This window comes from Quercus lobata, chromosome 10 (assembly GCF_001633185.2).
Source record: "Quercus lobata isolate SW786 chromosome 10, ValleyOak3.0 Primary Assembly, whole genome shotgun sequence".
Taxonomy (NCBI): Eukaryota; Viridiplantae; Streptophyta; class Magnoliopsida; order Fagales; family Fagaceae; genus Quercus; species Quercus lobata.
The window spans coordinates 21,330,098-21,355,668 of record NC_044913.1 but is presented as its reverse complement, the minus strand read 5'-3'; the positions used below and the strand labels follow the sequence as shown (position 1 = coordinate 21,355,668).

Sequence of the window (25,571 nt, the reverse complement as noted above, 5' to 3'; positions counted from 1 at the left end):
AAAATTCCTCCAAACCACTTTGGACTCTGGAGGACTCCCATGACTATTAAGTGCCCGTTTGGGCCAAAAATCACAATTGCAATATCAAACGTAATTTTTTTGTGTTTGGTAAAATTTTCAAATGGTTCTTTTTGACCATTAGTAAATGTGATTTTTTGTGTTAACGTAATGGTCCCTTGGACAGTAATTCCAAATCATGCTTTTCGGCCCACCACTTTTTTAAAAAAAGTTTCAAAATGTTGAACTAAACTCACCCTAAGTTGGTCACATGACTCAAAGTAGTCGATAAATTTTTAAGTTGTTACCTAAAAGGTTGGAAGAACTTTCCTTCCATAGTTTAGAAGAGAACTCTATCTATTCAAAATTTATCAACTTGGGAAAGCAATTGTATTTTGTGGTTCTATTTGGTTGACCCATTGGAATTTTTTTCAATTTGGGGAATCCCATATAGTTTGATTCAGGTATTAATTTCAATATGATAAGTTCATTTTCTTCCTTTTTCTTTCTTTCTCTTGTCACTTGTCACTTGTCTGAGTCCCCCCACCCTCTCCTATTCTTCTTCTATTAGTTTTACCTATCATAACTTCCTCTGCCTACTCCTTGCCCACTCAAACTTATTGCTATTAAAGTTGTGGGTTAATTAGTGTCGTTTGTTATATTATTGATAAAATTGAGTGTGTTGAGACTTGGGCAATTTGGTGGAGATGAGATTAAGTTGTTATGGCTTGACCAAATTGGTGCTAAACTGGCAAAAAGATTGAATATGTTGAAACTTGGATGAATTTGTTGGCAGTTGTAAGTTTTGTAAATTTTGGGTGGTTTTGAAGATGTTGGTGATTTCTTGTGGCTTGGCCAATAGGGGCTATCGGTGATGATTTCTTCTTCTTCTTCTTTCTTTTTCTTTTTTTTTTCTTTTTTTTATTTTTATTTTTCAACTTGTATGTTTAGTTTCTTAAATTTTTATGCAAAATATAAAATGAATAGAAATTTGGAAAAATATTACTGGTTTGAGACTTTGAGGCAAGTAGGTGATAAGAAAACGCATATTTTGACTGAAATAGAATATTACTATCGAATTTACATTGTATATCCATAATATGCCTAAAAAAACATGATTCCAAGTGAATACTTTGTGCGTCTCCCTCTTCCAGGTCCATCACAAAGGAAATGAAAATCGAGATTTGCTTTATCTACGGTTGGTTTGCGACCATTGAATGTTGAATGCATCTTTAGAGTAATCTATTAGGAGCCACCATAGGTATATAGATAATAATTGTTGTAATATTGCATTTAGTTATTTAGTGGTTAGTTAGTTATAATTGCAAGCATGTTAATCACATTTAACATATGTTGGAATTATTAATGCACATGGGAATAATAGAACCATTAGGATAAGGCCATGTGGGCCAATTAAATAGTTATATGGTTCTATAAATACCTACTTGTAATCACATTTCCATTCATTGAAGAATAAACCAATTGATTACTTAGTGCATTTCTTCTCCCTCTCTCTCTCTCTCTCTCAATATTTATCTATGGAAGGTGATTACATTGAATTAAGTCAATTCCCCTACAATTCTTATTCATCCCCATTAGGAACCAGTAGGTTCCTAACAAGTGGTATTAGAGCTATCGATTTTGAGATGACCGAATCTATTGCAACTCATCAAGCTTTCATGGAGTTTTATTTCAAAAGCGAAGATCCTTTTTGATGGCTTGTCAAGCTCTATGAATTCTTTGCTCTAGACAACATAGCACCACATTGCATGGTATATAGAAGAAGAAGTGTGTGAATGGTTCCAAGATGCGAGGACATTGGGCTTATGCACAAATTGGCTGCATTTCATATGCACCCTACAAGATCGGTTTCGAGCACCAATCCTTGATGCATCAATGGAGACTACCAACCAAGAATCTAAGATGCAAGAGCCCACGAATTTCATAGCGGAGGACCAAGAACCAATTTTTGATGCACCAATGGAGGCTCCCATTCAAGAGTACATGATTCAAAAATCGGCAATTCAAGTGTCAATGATCCAAGAATCAAAGATGCAAATGCCAAAAATTCTAATGGTTTTAGAATCAAATGAAGTCTAAAGGATCCAAGAACATTCCAAGATCCAAAGAACCAATGAGACCTTGAAGATTAAAGAACCAATGAGACCTTGAAGATTAAAGAACCATTAAAGGCTCAAGAATTTGAGGGAAGTTTGAAGATCTACAAAGAAGGAAGCTTCATGTACACAGGACCACTTGTCAAAGAGAAATGCATGAATATGCTGATCAAAATGTCATTAAGGTATTGGTTCATTGGAAGATCTCCTTTAATGAAGATGCCAATCACAACAACACCTTGTGGACAAGGTGTTTTGAAGGAGAGGGAAATGATGTTAAGAAACCCTATAGGTATATAGATAATAAATTTTGTAATGTTGCAATTAATTAGTTACAATTCCAAGCATGTTAATCATATTTAACACATGTTTGAATTATTAATGCACATGAGGAATAATAGAACCATTAGGATAAGGCCATGTGGGCTAATAGAATAATTTTATGGTTCCATAAATACCTACTTGTGATCACATTTCCATTCATTGGAGAATAAATCAATTAATTGCTAGTGCATTCTCTCTCTCTCTCTCTCTCTCAATATTTTTCTATGGAGAGTAATTACCTCTAATTAACTCAATTTATTTACAATTTTCAAACATTCCCCTATGATTTTTATCCATCCCCATTAGGAACCACTAGGTTCCTAACTAGATCTCATAGTTCCTATGGGGTGGAAACAATTGGCCCATGAACTTTCCTTTATTTTGTTACATTTTGGTCGAAGGGTTGAAAGGAGAGAGTGCATCAAGCTATTTGCAAGGGACAATGCATGTAAAAAAAAGAATAAATAACTTAATAAAATTATCTGGGGCTTTATTAAGTGCTTCTTTAGGAGTTAAACTTCCATTTGTCCATATTTCGAGAAAAAATATTCTCATAACTCAAAAAGAGTTCGCTGCCAAATAATAGGCAATTCACCTATAGGATACAACAAAGTCACATTCGGCAGACAATATTTCTGAAGTTTCATTATAAAATAATTTATCATAGAATCGTGTGTTTTGACTAGAATAATGGAAGAAAAATAAAAATTGCACCCAATCTATTGCAAACCCCTAATATATAGATAGACAAAGAGTAACAATTGAAACATCATTATTCTTCGGCCTTCATTTGAGTTGGGACCATAGTTGTCAGTATCATACGATACGCGATACGTATCGTTTGAAAAAAGTATTGTATCGTTGATACGTATCGTAGGTGTATATGAATCGGATGATACAGTTGTATGTATTGTGTGTATCGTACGTATCAGACGATACATAAACAATTGGCTTAAATAGGCTTTTTTAACCAAAATTTTAGCCCAAGTTTAGCCCAAAACGTTTTTCCATTTTTTTTTAAAAGCAAGTTGGGCTATTTTGGTGGTTTGGCCCAATACAAAGCCTTCTTAAATTTTTTTTTTAGCCCTAAAAAATTTAAACCACAATTAAATTGATTTACCCACACCATATAGCCGCACCAGTCACCCACACGTTTTTTATCTAATATTTTCCTTTGTATCTCAATTCTCAAGCTCTCAACTTTCCCGAAACCCCTTTGGCTTCCTCTCTATTTGTTTTCATCTTTTTACCTTTTAGATCATCAAGTTTCAGGAGATCTATCATCAAGGGACCACAAGCTCCAAAGGACCACAATCTTGTCTTTTTCTTCTATTCCTTTTCCTAACCCAAAAGTCCCACACTCCTACATGCTACTAGAGCAAGACAACAACAACAACAAGTGCTGCCTCACGTTGGGTCCATTGTGTGTGTAAGGTTAGTTTTCTTTTTTCTTAATAAATTTTTTTGATTAATTCTTTATACTAAAAAATTATTGTAGTTATTTATTGTTATTAACCTATTATATTAGTTAATTTAGTTTAATATAACCGAGTGGCTTATAAAAAATTAGTTTAGTATACTGAATATGTATCAATGTATGTATTTGAGTGTTTATATATAAATATTATATATATATATGTATGTATTTTGTAATGTTAATATTAATACTGTGAATTTGTGATAGTGTAACTGTGATGCTTAATTTGTGTACATAAAAGTTGTTGATTGACTATAAATTCATGTGTTCATATTTGCTTTTAGGTATATAAAAAAAAGGGTGATAGGAGGAAAAGAAATAAGGAGAAAGATCCCACTTGGGATCATTGTCTACGTATTAATGATGATAAGACAAGTAGGCTTAAGCTTAAATGTAATTATTGCTCAAATGAATATTGTGATGGAGTCATAAGAATGAAAAACCATTTGGCACATACACATAAGGATGTTAAACCATGCTTGAAGGTGTCTGAAGATGTTAAAAATTATTTTGCCAAACTTTTGGAAAACATATAAAAAAAAAAAAAAAAAAAAAAAAAGAGCAACTTGATGATGAGTTTGATGTTGAATGTCTTCAAGAAGACGAATTACAAAAGATTGGTGGTGATAATGCAAAAAAGGGAACCATGGATGCAAACTTAAAAGGGAAATGAAATTCTAAACAAGTGACTTTACCTTCCTTGGTGAAAGATCGTACTGCAACTTGTTTGGCTATTTGTAGATTTTTTTATGCTCATGCTATACCTTTTCATTTAGTTAAGCTCTTTGTTTAAAAAAATGATGGATTCAGTTGCTAATTCTGGCAAGGGATTGAAACTCCCTACTTATCATGAAACAAGGGTGACTTTCTTGAAAAAAGAGATAGAAAATATGCACTTCACATTAGATAAGTATAAAAATGAGTGGAAAAAAACAGGTTGCCCTTTAATGTCAGATGGATGGACGGATAATAAAGAGAGGTTTATCACAAACTTCCTTGTCAATAGTCCAAAGGCAACAATTTTTCTTAAATCTATTGACACCTCCGATATTTCCAAGAATGCTGAAAATTTATTTCAAATGCTTGATTCTTTGGTGCAAGAAATTTGAGAGGAGAATGTGGTACAAGTAGTGACAGATAGTGCTTCGGCTTATATTTCAGCCGGTGAAAAATTAATGGAAAAAAGACGTAAGATCTTTTGGAATCCTTGTGTTGCCCACTGTATTGATTTGATGCTTCATGGCATTGGTGATTTGCTTGTGCATGCAAATACTATAAAAAAAGAAAAGAAAAGAAGATCATTGTTTTTATTTACCGTCATATTTGGGTGCTTGATTTGATGAGAAAATATACAAAAGGGAGGGAATTGGCAAGACAAGGTGTCACAAGATTTGCCATTGCCTACTTAACTTTGAAGAGTATATATCAACAAAAAATTGGATTAAGGTCTATGTTTGCATTTGAGGAATGGGCTAAGAGTCCCTATGCAAAGAAAAGTTATGGCATTAATGTCCAATTAATTGTCTTGAGTGATCCAAAGTTTTGGCCTGCTATTAAATTTTGCTTGAAATGTGCGATCCCTTTAGTAAAAGTTTTAAGGCTTGTAGATGGTGATGCAAAACCAGCAATGGGCTATATATATGAAGCTATGGATAGAGCAAAAGAGCAAATCCGGAAAAATTGTAATGATGTGCAAAGGAGATATAGATCTATATTGAGAATTATTGAAACTAGATGAGAGCTTCAGCTTCATAGGCCTTTACATGCAGAAACTTATTTTCTCAATCCTAAGTAAGTTCATTATTTGAATTGTTATATATTTTAATCTTTATCTTTATATTTTGTATGCATATTTATTTATAAGATATAAAACTGTGATAGGTTTCATTATGATCCCAACTTTGTTGTAAATGAAGAAGTGAGAGTTGGACTTTATGAAGTGATTGAAAGGATGTGTCCTACAACTTTGGAGAGGTGTAGGATTGATCTACAATTGGAGAAATTTGATAAAGCTGAGGGTTTGTTTGGAAAAGAAATGGATATACTTACAAGAACAAAGAAGCAGCCAGGTATGTGCTATTGTTATTATCATTATTATTGATTATCATCATCATCTTAATGTAGCTTTTTATTTGTTGTTATCGTAATTATATTGTAGTCCTTTGCAATTTCTTTTGTTGGCAATATAGCATTGTGGTGGGAAAGTTATGGAGTACATTGCAAAGAGTTTCAAAACTTAGCTATACGTGTCTTGAGCCTAACTTGTAGTGCAACAAGATGTGAAAGAAATTGGAGTACTTTTGATCATGTACACACTAAAAAAAGAAATCATCTTGAGCAACAAAGAGTGAATGCTTTGGTGTTTGTAAACTATAATATCAATTTGGAGTTGAGACAAATAAAGAGAGAAGAGAGTGGTGACTCTTATGATCCAATTTGTCTATTGGGTATGGAATCTGATGATGAATGGATTACTGAAAAGGAAGAACCTTGCTTGCCAGAAGATACTTAATGGATGGACATTCATGAATGCTTTGAAGTTAATGAGGAAGGATGTAGTAGAAAAAGAAAGAGAGGTATAAATTTATATTAAATTGAAAATTTCTTTTCTAAATTATGAATAAAATGCTAATTTTGACAATATATATTTTTTGTTATTATTTTTATAGGTCCAAGAAATTTGAATGCCAAAAAGAAAAGTAAAGAAAAAGTTATTGAAGTTGAAGAACCAAAAGAGATAGTGGATGTTGGAGATGATGAAGAAGATGTACAAGAAGATGCCAATGATGAAATGATTTTGCAAGATGATGAAGATGATAACTTCATTGACTTGGACTATGGAGATGATTTTGATTAGGCAATGATGAATATGATTAGGAAAAAAAGTATTTTGACTAATATAATATGTAGTGACTTTGAACCCTAATGAATTTGGATATGAATATTTTTATCTTTTGGATATGGATGTTAAAAATATATTTCCATTTGGTTAGTTTTTTTTTTTTTTTTTTTTTTTTTTTTTTTTTTTTTTTTTGATGCGAAAGATAGATATACTTTTATTGCGACTACGAAAAAGAGGTTACATCATGGATAAGAGCTTGCATAATACAGCAAGGTTCCTCTTCAATCCAAGCAACATAATCATTTATGCTAGATGCATTCTTTGCTAAAATATGGGCCGGCATGTTCCCTTGTCTCCGCACGTGAGAATACTCAATACTTCTAAATTCTTTGCCTATGTCTTGAATCCCATTAGTCACAGCAGCTATTGTGGATGGGGCCCGGGAACAGTTACATAAAGCATTATAAACCACTGTTGAATCACCTTCCAGTACAACATCCCTTACACCGACGTCCTTTGCAAAGAGCAGGCCTACCTCGACTGCTTTGGCTTCAACCTCTGCTGCTCCTAACGGCAACTGGATCTTCCTACTTAGAGCTGCTTCAAGCCTACCCTCACTGTCACGGATTACTACCCCAACGCCCACTGCTCTCTGTTTTTTGAAAATAGCTCCGTCAACGTTGATCTTGAAAAGACCATCCCGTGGAGGAGTCCACCTGACACTCCGCTGAGGCGTCGGAACCACTGGGCGGTCAAGCTGATTCGCCGCTCTGTACTCTCGAAGATACTCTGTTGCCCAACTGAATATCTGCCTCCCCGTCTTACTTACTCTGCCACACCTGACCTCATTCCGGTTGTGCCATACTGCCCATGCCGTCGTGGCAACCTGAGCCACGTGCTCCTCACCCACATCCTCCTGCATTATCAGCTTCCACGTTACGTCGACGAAGGACAGGGATGAACCACCCAGGTCTGGAAACACCATCTTAGAACACTCCCTTGCCACTCTAGCTTTCCGACACTCCCACAGGACATGAAACACTGACTCCGGCGCCTCTTTGCAGTCTTCACACACCTCATCCTGAACTATTTTCCGGCGCAGCAGGTTGTCCTTTGTTGGCAAGGCATTACGACATGCATGCCACATAAAATGGCGAATTTTGTGAGGTACCGGGATGCTCCAAACCCTTCTCCAAAAACTCCTCATTTTGCTAGCATCCGACGGGGCACCTTTGTTAGGCATTGAGAGCAGGTTCACAGCCAACTTGTACGCACTCCTCACCGTAAATAAACCATTCGGTGTTTTGGACCAAATAAGTTTATCCGGTGGTAGCCGGGCACTAATGGGAATGCTTTTGATACTGTCAGCCTCATGCGGTAAAAATACCGTATCAATAACCTCAGTCCGCCACTCCCCTTTTTCACTGTCTAGCAAATCTGCCACCCTGGTATCCGCATGTAGGAAAAGCCTTGGGGTAATAACTTTGTGAGATGGAGGAGTAGGCAACCACTTGTCCTCCCATACGCGAATGCTTGCTCCATTCCCAACCCTCCACTTCAAGCCTTTTTTGACTAATGATTGGGCTGCCATAATACTTCGCCACGAGTATGATGGATTATTGCCAAGTGATGCATGGATAAACTCACACCTTGGGAAATATTTCGCCTTCAACACTCTATAAACTAGAGAGTCTTGGCCTACCTGGAGTCTCCACCCTTGTTTCGCCAACAAAGCCAGATTAAAAAGTTTAAGGTTCTTAAAACCCATACCTCCATTTGACTTTGATTCACACATTTTGTCCCAACTCAACCAAGGGATTCTATTTTCGTTCTTCACTTGGCCCCACCAAAACTTCCTTATCATAGCTGTTAACTCATCACAAAGATTATTTGGCAGTTTAAAACAGCTCATTGTGTAAGTTGGTACAGCTAGCGCCACTGCTTTAATCAATATTTCTTTTCCGGCTTTGGATAACAACTTCTCTTTCCATCCAGACAATTTCTTACCCAGCTTTTCCTTTATATCATTAAAAGTGCTGCGTTTGATTTTGCCCACAAGAGACGGCAAGCCAAGATATTTTTCATGCTGCTTGATTACTTGGGCACCAAATCTTCCTTTGATCTCTTCCTGGATCTCCTTCGGAGTATTACAGCTGAAAAATAGGGAAGTTTTTGCTCTATTCAGCTGCTAACCCGAAGCTTGCTCATAAACCCCCAACACTCTTTGCAAGGCGTCACATTCTGCAATAGTTGCTTTGCAAAAGATGAGGCTATCATCAGCAAAAAATAAATGGGAGAGCTGAGGACCCCCACGACAGATAGCAATCCCCTCCATGCTGCCATTACCCACTGAAGCTTTAATCAAAGCAGATAACCCTTCTGCACACAATAGAAATAAATAAGGTGATAGGGGGTCTCCTTGTCGGATACCCCTTGAAGGAATAATGCGACCTCTAGGGCGACCATTGATCTTGATAGCATAGGATATTGTGGTAATACATTGCATGATCAAACTCCTCAATTTAATATCAAAACCCAATTTCTTCATAATTTTCTCCACAAAAACCCACTCTACCCTATCATAAGCCTTACTCATATCAAGTTTAATGGCCATCTCACCCACTTTACTCCCTTTTTTCCTACTAATATGATGCATAGTCTCAAAGGCTACCAGAACATTATCCGTGATTAACCTTCCATGCACAAAGGCACTTTGGGTGTCACTAATAATGGATGGGAGGAATTTTTTCAGCCTGTTTGCTATTGCTTTAGAAGCTATCTTATAGGTTACATTGCATAGACTAATCGGCCTATAATCAGAAACATGTTTCGGTTCATTTATTTTTGGAATAAGCACAATATGAGTCTCATTAAAATTTGGAGGAGACATACCATGATTGAGGAAATCTAACACTGTGCTTGTTACAACTTCACCACAAGTATTCCAAAAATGTTGGAAAAAAAGGGGGGGCATACCATCGGGGCCAGGGGCTTTCAGTGGGTACATCTGCTTCAAGGCCAATCTCACTTCCTGTGCCGTGTACACTCGGGTCAGTTCAACGATCATATCAGTTGTGACTTTCGGTTGGACAACATGTAATATTTCGGAGAACTCTTCTGGCTTGCTTGAAGTAAAAAGCTTCTCAAAATAGGCCACAGCAACTTCCTCAATCTTCAACTCATCCTCCTGCCACCTCCCCTGCTCATCAACTATGCCATCAATATAATTTTTCTGGTGTCTAGCCGAAGCTTTCGCATGAAAAAAACTAGTATTTCTGTCGCCTCCTTGAAACCAGTTCAATCTTGATCTCTGTCTCCACATTTCATCTTCTTTCTCTAGCCACTTGTTAAGGTTAACTCTCGTGGTCCTTAACTCGCCCAATATACCCGAACTAGATGGCTGTAATTCCAACCACTCCAATTTTTGTTGAAGCTCAGAAATTTTCCTTCCCACGTGTCCAAACTCCTCCTTATTCCATTTCTCTAAGTCATGTCTGCAATGCTCCAAACAACTCTTCAATACACCCTCTGCACCGGAGTGTTCCCCTATCTCCCATGCCGCTTTAACAATCTCCTCACACCTACTATCCTTCAACCACATCGACTCAAATCTAAAACTCTTCCTTATTTTCTTTTTCTTCCTTTTTGGCACCAGATGAAGTGAGAGTGGTGAGTGGTCAGATGCCGAGGAAGAGAGATGGTATAATTTTGCAGCGGGAAACAAATCCATCCATTCCTTGTTAGCCAACGCTCTATCAAGTCGTTCCCGAATATGCATCCCATCCGCTCGATGATACCACCAAGTGTATTTCGGTCCAATGAAGTCCACCTCCCTAAAACCACAGTAGTTTATAGCATCAACAAAATTCTCCATCTGCCTCCTTGGACGTACACGGCCACCTTCTTTCTCCGTGAGTCCCGTTATTTCATTGAAATCTCCAATGGCGAGCCATGGCACCGAGGTTGTTCCCTTAAGGGATTTTAACTTGGCCCATGACTTCGGGCGCTGCGCTGTATCAGGATTACCATAAAACCCGGTGAAATGCCAGCTACCGCCATCCCATCCTCCTTCAATCCAAGCATCTATGTGATCCTGAGCATATGTGTTAATCTTCACAGTAATTCCTTCCTTCCACAACAGAGCTAACCCACCCTTACTTCCATCACTAGGCACAATTAAACCATGTTTCATCTTACAACGATCCTTCACTTTCTCTAACCATTCCCGTTTCGACTTTGTCTCCATCAAAAACACAACCTTGGGCTCTTCCTTGGTCACCACCTTTTCCAAGGCTTTAACTGTCCGGAGGTTCCCAAACCCCCGGCAGTTCCAGCTTAAGAGACTCATTGGTCTCGGCGGGGTTGCCCAGCAACCTCCGCCGTTTCTGTACCATTATTTTCCTCTGCAACTTTCTTCTTTTTTCCATGCAAGTTTACGTCAAATAGGTCTCCCTCTGAGCTTTCAATTTTTCGCTTCAGCCCAACATCAACACTCCCCATTTGATCCATATTAGTTGATGGGCTTTGTCTCACCATCCTTTTCCAAGTCCCCTCATGTAAGCCCAAAGCCCCTTTGTTTGCAACAATATTACCGGACCCTCCACTAAGACCATTGGGCTTTGTAGTTTGCTTCCCCTTATTTCCACCTTTAGTGGGCTTAGTTTTATCTTTCATTCCCTTCAAGCCCGGATCAGCCCAACCCACATTAAATTCAAAGTTAGTCAACACCTCATCCGCCCTTAAATCTACCAGCTTTCCATTCCGATCTTCCTGCTGAGTTTCGAATCCCTTATCATCCTCCATGATCACGACATCAACGAGATTCACGCTGCAATCAGAGCCTTCTGCCGTTTTTTCAATAACTGCAGCCTTGACATTCGGTCTCTTTGGTCCGTTACAAATCTCCTCATCAAGTGCTTTTAAAGTTTCCTCAAAATCCGGGATTTGCTCCCGAGAATCTCGTACAGCCACGTCATGCATACGTTCACCAAACCTCTGCTTAACTCCACCGCCGTTTACCACCATTAACGCCGCTGTCTCCGCTTCAGGCATATCATCTGGTGCGCAAGCAGTCGCATGATCCACACTACTCTGGTTCTCCATCACCACTGACCCCGATTTCGCAATCCCATTAACCGTGAACTGCATCTTCATCTGTCGTGGTTGGTCGAAACCTTGCACCTCAACAACGGACTTCCTGCCATGGTTGAACTGTGGAGCTCTAAGCCAAGGTCCGAATTGTTATTCCTCGACCCTTAGCGCGCCTTTACTATTCAGCCAGAGCAAGCAGTCCTTATCGTCATGGGAGAGGAACCCACACCAGTAGCAGACATTTGGCAGCCGTTCATACATGAACGCTGCCCATCCTTCACCTGATTGATCCCACGATATTTTCCGCCCTCTGCACAACGCTTTGGTTATATCCACCTCCACTCTGACCCTCATAAAATTCCCACCCTTCATCTCGCCAGAATCCTTTGGCCTTAAGACTCTTCCAATAGTCTCGCCAATACTCACCGCCGCCTCCACCATTAACAACTGAAATGGGAGGTTGTGAATTTGAATCTAGAAGGTGGTCGTCTTAAACTCTATCTCTTGGACCGGTACTGACCCATCGTACCGCTGCACCGCCACCAAATGCCTATCAAACGCCCAAGGTTGTCCCTGCATTACCTTTTCCGCATCTGCTTCCAACTCAAAATCGAACAAGAGGACATTGTCTATGCCCTCACAAACCTCAAAATTCCCTCTAGTACGCCATAATGGCCTGAAAGTCTTTGCCACCGCCTCAACATTTACGTTTCTCCGAGTAAAAAATTTCGCAGCCAAGACTGCGCCAGTTGCCTTTTTTTCCTTTGTCAGATCCATTCGTACTTCTTCCTCCTTTGTTAGCGAGAGACTCCGCCATCTATTGGTTAGTTCCTCCATTCTGAAAAAAAAAAAAAAAAAAAAAAAAAAAAAAAAAAAAAAAAAAAAACCTACTACCCCACCTAAAAACAACCTTACCACAGTCTACTACACTAGAAACAAACCCTCCTAGTAGCTACGATACTAGAGGGACCACAGCCTCCTTCACAAAGGAAGGGAAACAAACTGCTACAGTAGAGAGAGTAAAAGACTACTCTCTACCGAGAACTCTTCTTTTTTATTCTCCATTTGGTTAGTTTAGTCAAATACTATAACATAAGTAATAATTAAAGTGGTCATTATTTGCATATGTTTCAATTTTATAATAAATATATGTATATGTGTAATGTTTTATAAATTTTATATAGTGTTTGTGTATCTTACGATACACGATACAATACGATACACAATACATAAAAATGAAAAAAATGATTCACGATATGATTCACGATTTGACAACTATGGTCCCAACTATAATTGTCAAATCGTGAATTGTATCGTGAATCGATTTTTGATTTTTCTATATTGTGTATCGTATCGAATCGTGTATCGTAAAATACACAAACATCTAATAAAATCATAAAATAATTATAGTTATAAATATAGAAAAGGTATACTTATTATAAATTCAAAATATATTCAACTAATGACCAATTTAATCATTACGTATGTAATAAAATTTAACAAAGCTAACTAAATAAATCAAATTATGTTTATAACATGCACATTCAAATTGATTAAACTCAGAAGTAATACATGATATATGAACCAAAATAATAATATCTTTTCATCATCTTGGCTAATCAACTCCATCTAAATCAATGTTATCATCATGTTCAGCATCTTGCAAAATTATTTTTTCATAGACATTTTCTTTATTATTATCAACATTTACTTTTTTTTTGGTTTTTTTATTCTAATATATATATATTTTTTATTTTTTCATGGCATTCTAGCTTTTTAGACTCAAAATAATAATAACAAAATAATTGTATTTTCTTTTAATACATTATTAATAGCATAGAAAATAAATTTGCACATATGAAAGTGAGTGTTACAAGTATAGTCTAAATTTTGTAGGAGAAAGAGAAGGGAGGAAAAAAAACTCATTGACTTGCTATTTCATTAGACTCAATTAAGTTTCCCAATAATTTTGTGTTAACAAAGTCTAACAACTTGTTTAAATCAAATAAAACCACAAATTTTAACAAAAAAACTCATTTTAAACCTACATGCTTATATATCGTACGATACATATGATTCATCGATACGGTACGATTTATACGATACGTACTTATGTATCGGATGATTTATGAGCACTTACGATACGCCTTTAGGATACGAAACTTTTTGTATACGATACGATACGTATTGCGTATTGTACGATACTAACAATTATGTGATATACATATATGCATGTTTTAGTACCATATGTTTATATATTTTTTTAGAACCAGCTTGGGTCCAATGCTTTTATTCATTGGACCCATTAGGACTTGGATATGTATCAAATAATTATCACATATATATATATATATATATATCTTAACAGATCCAGTGCATAGGAGCACTAGATCCAACTTAACCTAATCCTTTTAGAATTTATTTGTTGGTGTTTGTGTTACTTATATGCTCACAGAAAATTTAAATACTCTTTCTATACTCGGGACAAGTCTAACTATTTGACATACAAAATTACTTGCAATTCCATATCACAATCAATACTAGATATTTTAGATTTTTTCCATATCACAATCTATACTAGATATTTTAGATTTTTTAACAATTTCTGTGTCGATGTAAAGGATAGACATGCATTATAGTACTTGACAGTTAAAGTTATTCCACTTCCTCTTGAACTTAGTTTGAGACAAAAAAAGATTATTATTCCACTCGGCCAAAAAGAGAGTACAAGTAGAGTTACAAAACACCACTTATTCAAGCCCTAGTAGCATTATATAATAGAAACATGGTGTTTAAGTTCGATGCAGAAGTTATTTACTTTTATTCCAAATCCATATAGCTTTGGACCTTATGAGTAAAGGGACCAGCTCATTCCTTATTTGGAGGCTCATAACCTCATTTGCACCACCAATGAATTCTTGCCCAATGAACATAGCTGGTACGCTTGGTTGACACCCCAACTGCAACAGTGCTCTTTCAATTTGCCTTCCATTTGGTATCTGATCAAGCTCATAGACTGTAGGGTTTGCCCCAAAGCTACATATTAGTGAATTTATGGAGTGGCTCATGCAACAAGAGCTCTTGCTGAAGATCACTACTGGCTTTTCAGCCACCAACCCTGTCACCACATCCATTGTTATGAAGTTTGAAAAAGTAGGAAAATGTGAGTGTGTATGTTTTGAAGCTTGTGAAGTGAGTTAATATGAGGCTTTGCTTTGAGGAACTTGAGCTCCAACTGGTGTCTATTTATAGATCATTGTTTAGGAAGAAGATATCTCAGTGCATTCCAAATTTACCCTTTATGATTACTTGACAATGACTTAAGTGGCTTTTTGCTCATTGAAGAGCAATACTGTAGCATATGTACATGTACCTAACCATCATCTTAACTACGTTAACTTAGTGTTGTCATTCTGGGAATTTCACAGAATAACAAGTTGCATATATCAGAATATTGACATGCAAAATGTTATCACTGATCACAATGGTGGGGGAGTACATTCCTTAATGCCGATTATCCCTTTTTAAGTTTCGAATTAAGTGATTAATATAGAGTTTTAAATATATCATAGAAGGAGGTGTTAGAAAATTAATGGAATGCTCATGCATGACTCTCTCTAAGCCATACCAACTGAATTACAAGAAATATTAATAATTTAGGACAAAATTTAACTACAAAATTGGTTGTAACTTCAGGCTACAAATTAACTCAATAAAATAAATATTACTACATATTTTAAAAATCTAACCGTTGAATTGCATGTTATTTACATTTTTAATACATATGTCAAATTTTGTGTCAATTAGATATTATTTACTATATAATTTATAAGCTTATATTTTACGTATAATTTTAAATTATAAAAACTTGCATTTTAAAAAATTTATTGATGATATAATTATTAATCTTTAATATTCTTGAAATTTTAGCAAGCATGGAAAGTATAAAAAGAAGATGTAAGTGCTGTTTGGATTGCGTTTCCTGCATTGGCGTTTCCTGCCGTTTTCAGTTTTTTTTTTTTTTTTTTTTTTTTAGCCGATTTTGTTGACTTTTAAGCATGAACAGTAGACCCATGCACTGTTCACGGGACCTACAAACATCACTTTTCAACAAATTTTTCATTAAAAATGGGTCATACGATACTATTTACACAATTAAAAATTATTTTGTTACAGTGCTTTCAATTTTCAACTGTATCAAAACAAACCCATAATCTAATAGTGGATTTATCAAAATTCACCACCACTAAAAAGATATTTAGTAAGATTGTAGGCTAAAACTACAATCAATTTTGTAGCTAAACTTTGTTCCAATAATTTATATGTGAGTTAAACAACAAAATTCTTTCAAACTCATTTTCACGTTATAACTAAAATATGAAAACAACTTATCCACCCAAAAAAAAAAAAAAAAATCAAAGATTTACTAAGTAGATCTTGGATCATCTGGCCAGGTTGAGAAAAAAAGTAGGATTATAGGATTTATCCAATTATCTGGTGGAAATTTTCTCATAACTTGATTCACAACCAGATCAATTCAAGAAAAATATGCTTTTTAAAGTTGACCTAACACATTATATATCTATTTTGACACATTGCACTAATCGGTAATGCTACTATATAAGATATATTCTCTTCGTTAAATACTAGTGCATTGAACAACTGGACAAATCAAGCCTATTTAGCATAATGTGTGGTTCTCTTTAAAAGTGTATTGGTATCCGATTGTAGATTAATTAGTACTTCAATCTTGATTTTTTTGCCAAAAGAAAATACCCACCATTGAGTCAAAAGCATATATAATAATGTGTGGTTCTCTTTAAAAGTGTATTGGTATCCGATTGTAGATTAATTAGTACTTCAATCTTGCTATTTTTGCCAAAAGAAAATACCCACCATTGAGTCAAAAGCATATATAATAATGTGGCTAAGTGTTTATTTTTTCACCCTAATATTTTTATTACTTCAAAGATTAGCAATAGAAAGTGGATTCTAATTGTGAAATAAAAATTTGTAACCTGGATAATGCAATCAGGACTTTATATATGAAAACTTATCAAAGAGGCATGATTATTGGAAACTTTTATCATATAAAGAAAGCTAAATAAAATGATACCCCACAAATGCATTACCCATTCTTTAAAAAAAAAAATAATAATAAAAGGAAAAAAAAAAAAGGGAACTTTTACCACCAGGTCCCATATCAGATGCCACTTGCTAGCATAAAATTAGAATATAACGAGATTTCAGTTAATTTAACCATTAATTTTGTAAACAATTTATTCAAAGTAATGTTGCTCACAAAACCATTCATGCAAAGTAATTATAGGCTCTCCGATTCCTTAAAAAGGATGCTATGAAGATGAAGGACATCATGCAATACAGCATTGAAGTTTCTACTTATACTCTCACCTGACCGAGCTAATTGTTGTGCTACAACTCTATTTTTTGCAAGATGTGCAAGTACATGTAGAAAAGATGCTACCATCTCCTCCATTTCCATATTCCTAGATGGCCTCAAACCCCCATGTATGTGGAGCATGTCACAAAGTTTTCTAAATGCTCTCCTGTCCATTCGTACATTGTTTATGGATGCTGTATCATCCATCCAAACCATTTGATTCATATTTACAATTCTCACATTTGCTCTCTCCAATATTTGGTCACCCCAACCTCCAATTCTTCCAACTCTCCTATTCCTAGAAAGAATCACTATTGCACACGTGCACTAACATCATCCACTTTTGACATAGTAAATCTAATTGATGTAGCAACACAACAAAAATTATCTTTTTATGATTCCTTGGTGGTTGAGCCATCACTGCAATCATACACAAGAAATAAAAACTTGACATTTAAGAAAATTACAAATTATTAAAACAACTGCTACTAGACTAGCTACCGGTGTGACATATAGCTATGTAACTAATATAATGGAAAAAAACTACTAGGGATACTTACTAATAAATTCTTATTAGCTAAAAAAATCTATTGTTTTTAATCTTAGATTAGCTATTGCCCGTAAATGACCAGTGCAAAAAGAGTAAAATGAGTTTCCTCCATTATATATTCTCACAATAATATCAAACCAATGAATCAAGGTTGGAAAAAAATAGCATATACTATGTTTAGGATTGGTTGGTTACACACCCTGTGCATTCCAAATAGTCCTTATGTAGGCAGATCATTATGCAGACAAATTATTATGTAGACAGATGTGTAGCTACCATGAAACCCCCACAAAATATATAAGGCATCTACTCGTAACATTCTTCCTAACTATATTATATACTCACAAAATCACTACCATTATGAAGCATCCCCCAATTAAATTCCTGCAATTCATTAAGGAAACAATAAAATATTATAAAGCATTCTCAAGAGTGTGAATAAGCTATGATATACCTGGGAACCCGCTCGCAACCCAATAACTGCCTCCATAAACTGCAATAATAAGAGACAAAGTTGCCGCAAATTTAAAGGCTGAATACAATAAAATAAATCATACCAATTAAAGAACAGAGTATCAATAAAGCAAACAAAAAATTTACACCATTATTTGAATATAACAGTTAGTGGTCGAATACAGCACCGAAGACAGCTTCTTTTAATTTGATCAAAAGGAAAATATACACATAGTACACTAACAACAACAAGAACACAACGGTGATAAACAACTAAATGCACTCCTCTGATGCATTGAGATTGATACTTCCCTCTGATGCATTGAGATTGATGACAAGCAACTAAATGAGTTTCCTCAGTTTCTTCTTTTCGTTCTCATATCCTTGGGAATCAGGGTCATGGCATACAGTGGTGGCTTTAAGGGCCTCAGGGAGTATGCAGTGGCACAGTGAACCGAAAATCCAGAAAATTTCATACCCATAAAATGCATACCCATCCTTACTCGACAACCTCCTTACCACCACCAGAAAATCCAAAAGAGCTCAAGCTCTCCCCGACCTTGGTCACCGATGAGGGAGAAGAGAAGCAAGAGAGAACAGAGACAAGGACAGATGGGAGAGATGGAGGGTGAGGGCTTGAGAATGACAGATGGAGGGTGAGGGCTTGAGATCGGAGAGATGGAGGGTGAGGGTTGAGATCGGAGATGGAGAGTGAGGGCTTGAGAGATGAAGGCTGATGTGCGATGGGAAATAGGGCTGGAAATTTTTGAAGTATGCTATTTATACAAAGCCGAAAGCCGCATTTTTAACTTGCGGCTATAGGCAAATATGAAGCTGCATGTAAGAAACGCGGCCACTTCCTAAACTAAAGCTGCGTTTTATAAACACAGCTACAGACTAAGTTTCTAGCCGTGTCTATAAAACACAGCTATAGAGAAGGTAGAGTCGCATTTTTTAAACGCGGTCATAGTTTAGATTAAAAAAAAAAAAAATAGAAAGGCACTATAGCCGCGTGTTTAAAACGTGGCAATAGCTCCAAACCAAAAAATGCGGCTATAACACTAAAAAACGCGGCTGTAGACATATTTTATAGCCGCATGTTTAAAACGGGGCCATTCTTTTCCCTTCCATTTAATTGAACATGCAATAACTAATCTTAATTTGGACTGAACTGATCTTTGTCACTGGGAACAAAAAGGTTGATCTTCTTATTAGTCATATTTCAGATTATTAAATAGTCACACATGCTTCCGAAGATCTCTGATAATGTAAAACAGTGCTCATTCTTGGTCAAATTCCAATATAGGTTTTAGTTGTGGCCACCATGTGATAATAGTGTCTTTTGAAGCCAAACCAACTAACCTTTATTAAAATCCCCAAGTCTGAAAGCCAAATTTAACAATCAAAGCCCATTTTTCAACTACAATCAATACCGTTAATCTTTTACATGCTCAAAAATATAGAGTTCCTGTATACTACGCAGCTGGTTTACCGTACATATATGGGGTACAACTACAAACTCTTGAAACCGAGGAGAAGAACGTGACACTGGCAGTTCTTCCATGCATGGAATTACTAGCTCTCTTGGGCTTTTAAAATAGAAATATAAATCCCACTTTTTTTTCGAATCTTTGTAGTTATTTTGATAAGAGAATTATTTAAAGCTAGGGTAAATAATTGTCATTATTCATCTAAAATTTTTTTGACATCTTTTTTATTTATAAGTAACTAGTCGCTAACCCATGTGATGCACGGGATAATTAAATAAAAATAAAAAGTATTTATTTTGCTTAAAGTTCTATGAACTTGACTTTAAAAAAAAAAAAAAAAAAATTGTATAACTTGAAAATGAATGAAAATAAGTAATTTTTTGTTCAATATAATGGTTTAGAAAAATTCTTTTTCTTTCATATCATTGGTTTCACATAATACATTCCAACGTGGGCTATTCTATGGTGATGACTTCACATAATACTCAACTGCAATTAAATCTAATATCTATTACCAATCTAATATATGTTATCTTGATAGTAGATCTACAAATTGCATTTTCATATTCTTAAAGCTTACCACATTATTATTATTATCTATATGTAATATAAAAATGAAGTTTTTGACTTTTTGTGAGACTTACGTTAGAATTAAGATTAAAAAATAATTATATATATTTTTTAATTAGACCTCACGTTAGAATTTTAAAAAAAAGAAAAAGAAAAAAAAAAGGACTCACTTTAGGATTCAAAAAAAAAGGATTAAAAAAAAAAAAAAAAAAAAGACTCACGTAAAAAAAAAAGACTTTAGAATTAAGGAAAAAAGAGAGAGAGACTCCTGTTAGGACTCTCTCTTCCGTCCTCTCTCTTTAGGATTAAGGAAAAAGAGAGAGAGACCAGCTTTTCCAACTTCAACACAAAACTATCAAAAGCATAGATTATTTTGTATGAGCAATACACACATAAGTAGTAGTTATTATTCTATAATGTAAATGCTACAAACTAACTAAATAAATTATGAGATGTGTAAAATCTAAAATAAAAATAAAAAGAAAATAACGGTGATGTGGAAAATTGATAATAAATATATAAGGTATAAAATTTAAAATAAAAAGAAAAAGAAAATAATGGTGACGTGGAATAATAAATATATAAGGTATAAAATCTAAAATAAAAAGAAAAAGAAAATAATGGTGACGTGGAATAATAAATATATAAGGTATAAAATCTAAAATAAAAAGAAAAAGAAAATAATGGTGACGTGGAAAATTGTGGGAGCTTTAGAGGCTTCGGTTTTATATATATATATATATATATATAGAGATAAGAATATATTAAAAAGAAAAGGAGTGTCACCTGAGTATATAGAAAGTATACGTCAGGGACAAATACAAATCAAGTGCATAAAGTACAAAAGTCTATGAAACCATGGACTGAAGAAAAAGAACGAAAACCAAACACTATAACCCAATCCAAAAGAGTCTTAAGGAAGAATAGTTTAAGATCTGCAACTGATCTCTTTAAGTCCTCAAAATGTCGGTTATTCCTCTCCCTCCAAATGCACCACATCAAACAATGGGGCACAGCCATCCAAATAGCCGAATTCCGATGCCTCCCAACTTTCCTTGCCAACAAGCCAACAGATCCACCACTGTTTTCGACATAACCCAATGAATGCCAAATAGAGTAAACACCATAGACCATAAATCAAAAGCAATAGGACAATGGATAAGGAGGTGGTCAACAGATTCCCCATTTCTTTTACACATACAACACCAATCCAAAATCAAAATCTGCCGTTTCCTAAGATTATCAATAGTCAAAATATTCCCTAAAGCTGCAGTCCACACAAAAAAAGCAACTCTAGAGAGGACCTTAGACTTCCAAACAGTCTTCCAAGGGAAAGATTGATCGACACTATTAGTCAGCACTTGGTAATAGGAATGAACAGTAAAACCTTTACCCCTAGCAGGTTTCCAACACATCTTATCGTCCCCAACTCCTTTCAAAGAAGCTCCATAAATCCTAGACATTAAACTGTAGAAGGATTCCAAATCCCAATCTTCGCTGTATCTTCTAAAAGTTAGATCCCAAAAAAGAACACCATTTGGGAACTTCATCAACTCAGACACAGAGGCCTCCTTATTTCGACTTAACAAAAAAAGTCTTGGGTAGAGCACACACAAAGAAGCGTCCCCACACCAAATATCCTGCCAAAATCTAACAGTAAAACCGGCCCCAACCTCAAATTGGATGTGACGATGCATTGATAAGCAGATCTCCTAGGTAGGCTATCCAAATTTGAATGCTCATGTGTCATGCACATACATGACAAGCAAGATATGAAACATTCTTTTTGCATCCAAAACAGAGAAAAAAAAAATCTTCAATTTAACAGCTTTTTTCTTATTCTTTTGAGTGCAAGAGTGAAATATTAAAATAATAAAAGCTAATAAAAACAACCCAAAAATCTGTAGCAATAGTCCTCATCAACACTCTATTTGTTGATATACTTAAAATCTTATTGTCATTTTATAGAATTAATATTAGAAACACCGTGATCATGTTTTCCATGCCCGTATGCTTTTTATAATTCTGCATTTGGGATTTTGTGAATTAGAAAATGATAAGGACGTACACAATGTACATTAACTACAGAAAGTAAACTTCTTATTCTTTTTCTTTTTTTTTTTTTTTTTTTTTACCCTTAGCATTTTTTTTTTGACACCTATATAAGTTAAAAGAAGACATAAGTCCTAGTGAATACTTAAATGGTCAAATATTTAGGTTGACAAATCCATGTGGAGGTTTAGAGTACTAATACTCTCACATAAAACCAAACTCACAGAATTCAAAAGCTAGCTATTGTAATGGTTATTATTATATTGCCTATGAAACAGACTAAGCTATGAAATCTATTTACGTTAATTCCGGTAATATATAGATGTACGAGATGCCAATTGCCAAGGCCAGAAGGGCAACGATGGATTCAAATGGTTAGGTGGATGAATACTAATGAAAAATGATTAAGACTGAATGGGATCATTAATCATTTTCTAATGTGTCGGTTCGGTTTCCGTCGGTTTTCTAAGTGTTGGCCAACCGAAACCGAAATTTTCGGTTTGTGAAATTCTCAACCGAAACCAACCGAAGTAATTGGAATTCAATCGGTTTCGGTCGGTTTCAGTGGGTTTTTTCGGTTTCCTTATCCTTTAGTTTCTAAGAAAGCAAACAAAGGAAAAAAAAAAAAACCCAGAATATAAACAACCAAGCACATGGGTTTTTTCAAAACCCTAACTTTATTTGCACATAAAAATTGAAAAAATAGCATTGATTCAATATTAAACAAACCCAGAATATAAAAAAGAGAGAGGAAATAATGGAGAAATTAAGCAATAGAGCAGTTGAACAAAGCTGATGAACGAAGTTGATACAAAGCGACAGAGAAAGAAAAGAGAAGAGATAGAAAGAAAAAAGAAGAATCATACCGTGAGAAAAGAAGGAAGATGATCGTGTCGTGGGGAGACTGGTGTGGGAAGGCCATCGTGTGGAGGCCGGTGTGCGGAGGCTGGCGGCAGAAAGAAGATTTGGAGTGACTGTGGACTAAAACTTACCGATGTGAAGGGTCTCTCTCTCTGTCTCTCCTTCTTGTGTGTGAGAGTGACTGTGGAGGGCTGGAGGCTGTGTTCTGTGTGTGAGAGTGAGATTGAGATGAGAGTGAAACGTGTGCTAGGTTTTTAAATTTTTGTTTTAGTTTAATTAGTTTACCTAATTAATTTAAGTTTAATTAGATATTTAATTAGTTTAATGGGTTAATGGGCTTCATTATTTGCAAGGCCCGAGGCCTAATGCATTAATGCATTTGAAAGGCCTAGTTGCAGGTTGCCCAATATATTTGCAAGGCCGGCCCAATCTGATTTTATATTATATTATATAAATATATATATATATATAATATTATAATATAAAATAGTTATTGTTTTTTTTCTTGTCAAAAATACCCTTAAATTAATTAGCCAACAACTTAAAAATGAGGTTAAAATAGTAAATTAACAAAAATAATAAATTCCTACTTCTATGTTGAAATATCTTCATGCTTCTAATAAACTCCTACTTTTACGTTGATTTAAATTCCTACTTCTACTCACTAACTCCTACAAAATGGGATCACTCTTTTGTTAGTTTTAAAACTTCTCCAATCTACAAAACTCACCCCATGTATTCTTTTGTTTTCTTTTTTTTCTTCTTTTTTTTTACTTCATCATGTACGTGCTCAGAGGCTAGTATATATTATTCAGTTCGGTGCATACATACCGAAAACCGAAACCGAAACCGAAATCGAAATTTCGGTTTGTGAGAAATAGGAACTGAAACCGAACCGAAATTTTGGACACGGTTCGATCGGTTTCATTTGGTTTTATCGGTTCTTCAGTTTTATGCACACCCCTAACTTTCTTTTTTGGTAATTCAATTGTTATGAGGAAGGGAGGAGGATTCCAACCATACCACTGAAATACATGATTCTTGGCATCATTATTCATTGATTACTTTCATTCTTTCTTTGATTGAAGTTATTGTTGTGGGAATAATCATTAATGCTTTTTCTTAATTAAAAAATATTCATTAATTGTCGCATGTATCATGGTTCTCTTAGCAATGGAGAATAGACTATGTTATTGAGTTACAATACTCTTGAAAAACTTTTTTGAGCTATATCAGCAACACATAGAACGTGTAATAATCAGCAAATAACATGCATAAATTATAAGTTATAACTAGTGTGAGTCGGCTTTGTTTACCAAATTTCTTTGTTGTGCTAATTATTATTGCACACATTGGGTTATACACTGTCATATGCACTTCAGCTAAAATTATGTTTTGAAAACACGATCTTGACCCCCCCCCCCCCCCCAACCCAAAGAAAAAAAAAATTTGGGGCCCTCCTAGCCCCTAAAAAAAAATAGAAATTTTTTTTTATTGGTTACATATTTTTTATTTCTAAAGAAGTGCCTCCCTCTTCCAAAAATTTAGACTCCTCCCTTTTAATTAGTCTAACCCAATTAGCTACTACCCAACTAAAAACCTTAACAAAAGCAAAACTTTAAAATAAAAAAATCCTAGTCAGCCTAGTATTAAAGTACTAGTATTAGGTGTTCTAAATGCTAAATATTTGTATTTAGAACACCAAATACCAAAAACACTACTATATGAGACATTTCAAATGTTATATTAAAGTAGTAAGTCTTGGTTTGTGAAAGTGAATTTTTTTTTACAACGACTGATGCTCTTAAGGAACAATATTATTTTGTGTTTCTTTGTTGTTGTTGGTAAATGATTGTATCTTAATGTATTAAGAAACAATGGTTTTCTTTATTTATTTTGGTTGATAGTTTGTTAATACCATATGGATATCTAGTTGTTGTTGTTGTTGTTGTTGTTGTTGTTGTTGTTTTTTTTTTTTTTTTTTTTTTCAGCCTCTTTAGTTTGAAATCCTAGATCGCTATACGGGACACATAACAAAAATTATGTTTTCAAAAAACAAATGAAAACACAATTTGATTTATGTGTTTTATACAAACAGTGTGTAAGTGTGCGTTTGGCTCCAAATTAAAAAGTCAGTTTATTTTACTATTCAGCTTATTTTTGCTATTATTTATGGGCTCCATTACACTTTTTGGTACTATTTATGGGTCATACTGTATTATTTCAGCTAACTTTTATCTTTATCTATAGTACTTTTAGTAAAAAATTTTTAATTTCAGCAAAATAAGTGGATCTCAAACAGAACCTAACTATCACGTACCACGTACCGTTCTTTGTGCTAAACGC

General features: G+C 35.0%; 2 protein-coding genes and 1 long non-coding RNA gene across 3 annotated transcripts; all 3 read right to left on the bottom strand.

Annotated features, from left to right (window-relative positions):
* Positions 1–6,980: 6,980 nt before the first annotated feature.
* Positions 6,981–11,105, bottom strand: LOC115964500. The gene is made up of 2 exons (XM_031083798.1): positions 8,977–11,105; positions 6,981–8,910 (listed from the first exon to the last, which is right to left on the bottom strand). The coding sequence occupies exons 1-2, from the start codon at positions 11,103–11,105 to the stop codon at positions 6,981–6,983; spliced, it is 4,059 nt and encodes a 1,352-aa protein (XP_030939658.1).
* Positions 11,106–14,528: 3,423 nt separating this feature from the next.
* On the bottom strand, positions 14,529–15,561 carry LOC115964114 (monothiol glutaredoxin-S6-like). The gene has a single exon (XM_031083441.1). The coding sequence runs from the start codon at positions 14,980–14,982 to the stop codon at positions 14,659–14,661; it is 324 nt and encodes a 107-aa protein (XP_030939301.1). The 5' UTR covers positions 14,983–15,561; the 3' UTR covers positions 14,529–14,658.
* A 1,537-nt stretch (positions 15,562–17,098) lies between these two features.
* Positions 17,099–23,441, bottom strand: LOC115964115. The gene is made up of 3 exons (XR_004085989.1): positions 23,231–23,441; positions 18,254–18,292; positions 17,099–17,669 (listed from the first exon to the last, which is right to left on the bottom strand). It is a non-coding gene; the product is annotated as an uncharacterized LOC115964115 (long non-coding RNA).
* Positions 23,442–25,571: the final 2,130 nt, after the last annotated feature.

Bases quoted from the DNA above. Each gene is read 5' to 3' on its own strand.
- LOC115964500 (XM_031083798.1), bottom strand. From the start codon at position 11,105: ATGAGTCTCTTAAGCTGGAACTGCCGGGGGTTTGGGAACCTCCGGACA. The intron at 8,911-8,976 runs GTTGGGGGTTTA...CCTATTTTTCAG, and splicing joins TGTGACGCCTTGCAAAGAGT to CTGTAATACTCCGAAGGAGA.
- LOC115964114 (XM_031083441.1), bottom strand. From the start codon at position 14,982: ATGGATGTGGTGACAGGGTTGGTGGCTGAAAAGCCAGTAGTGATCTTC.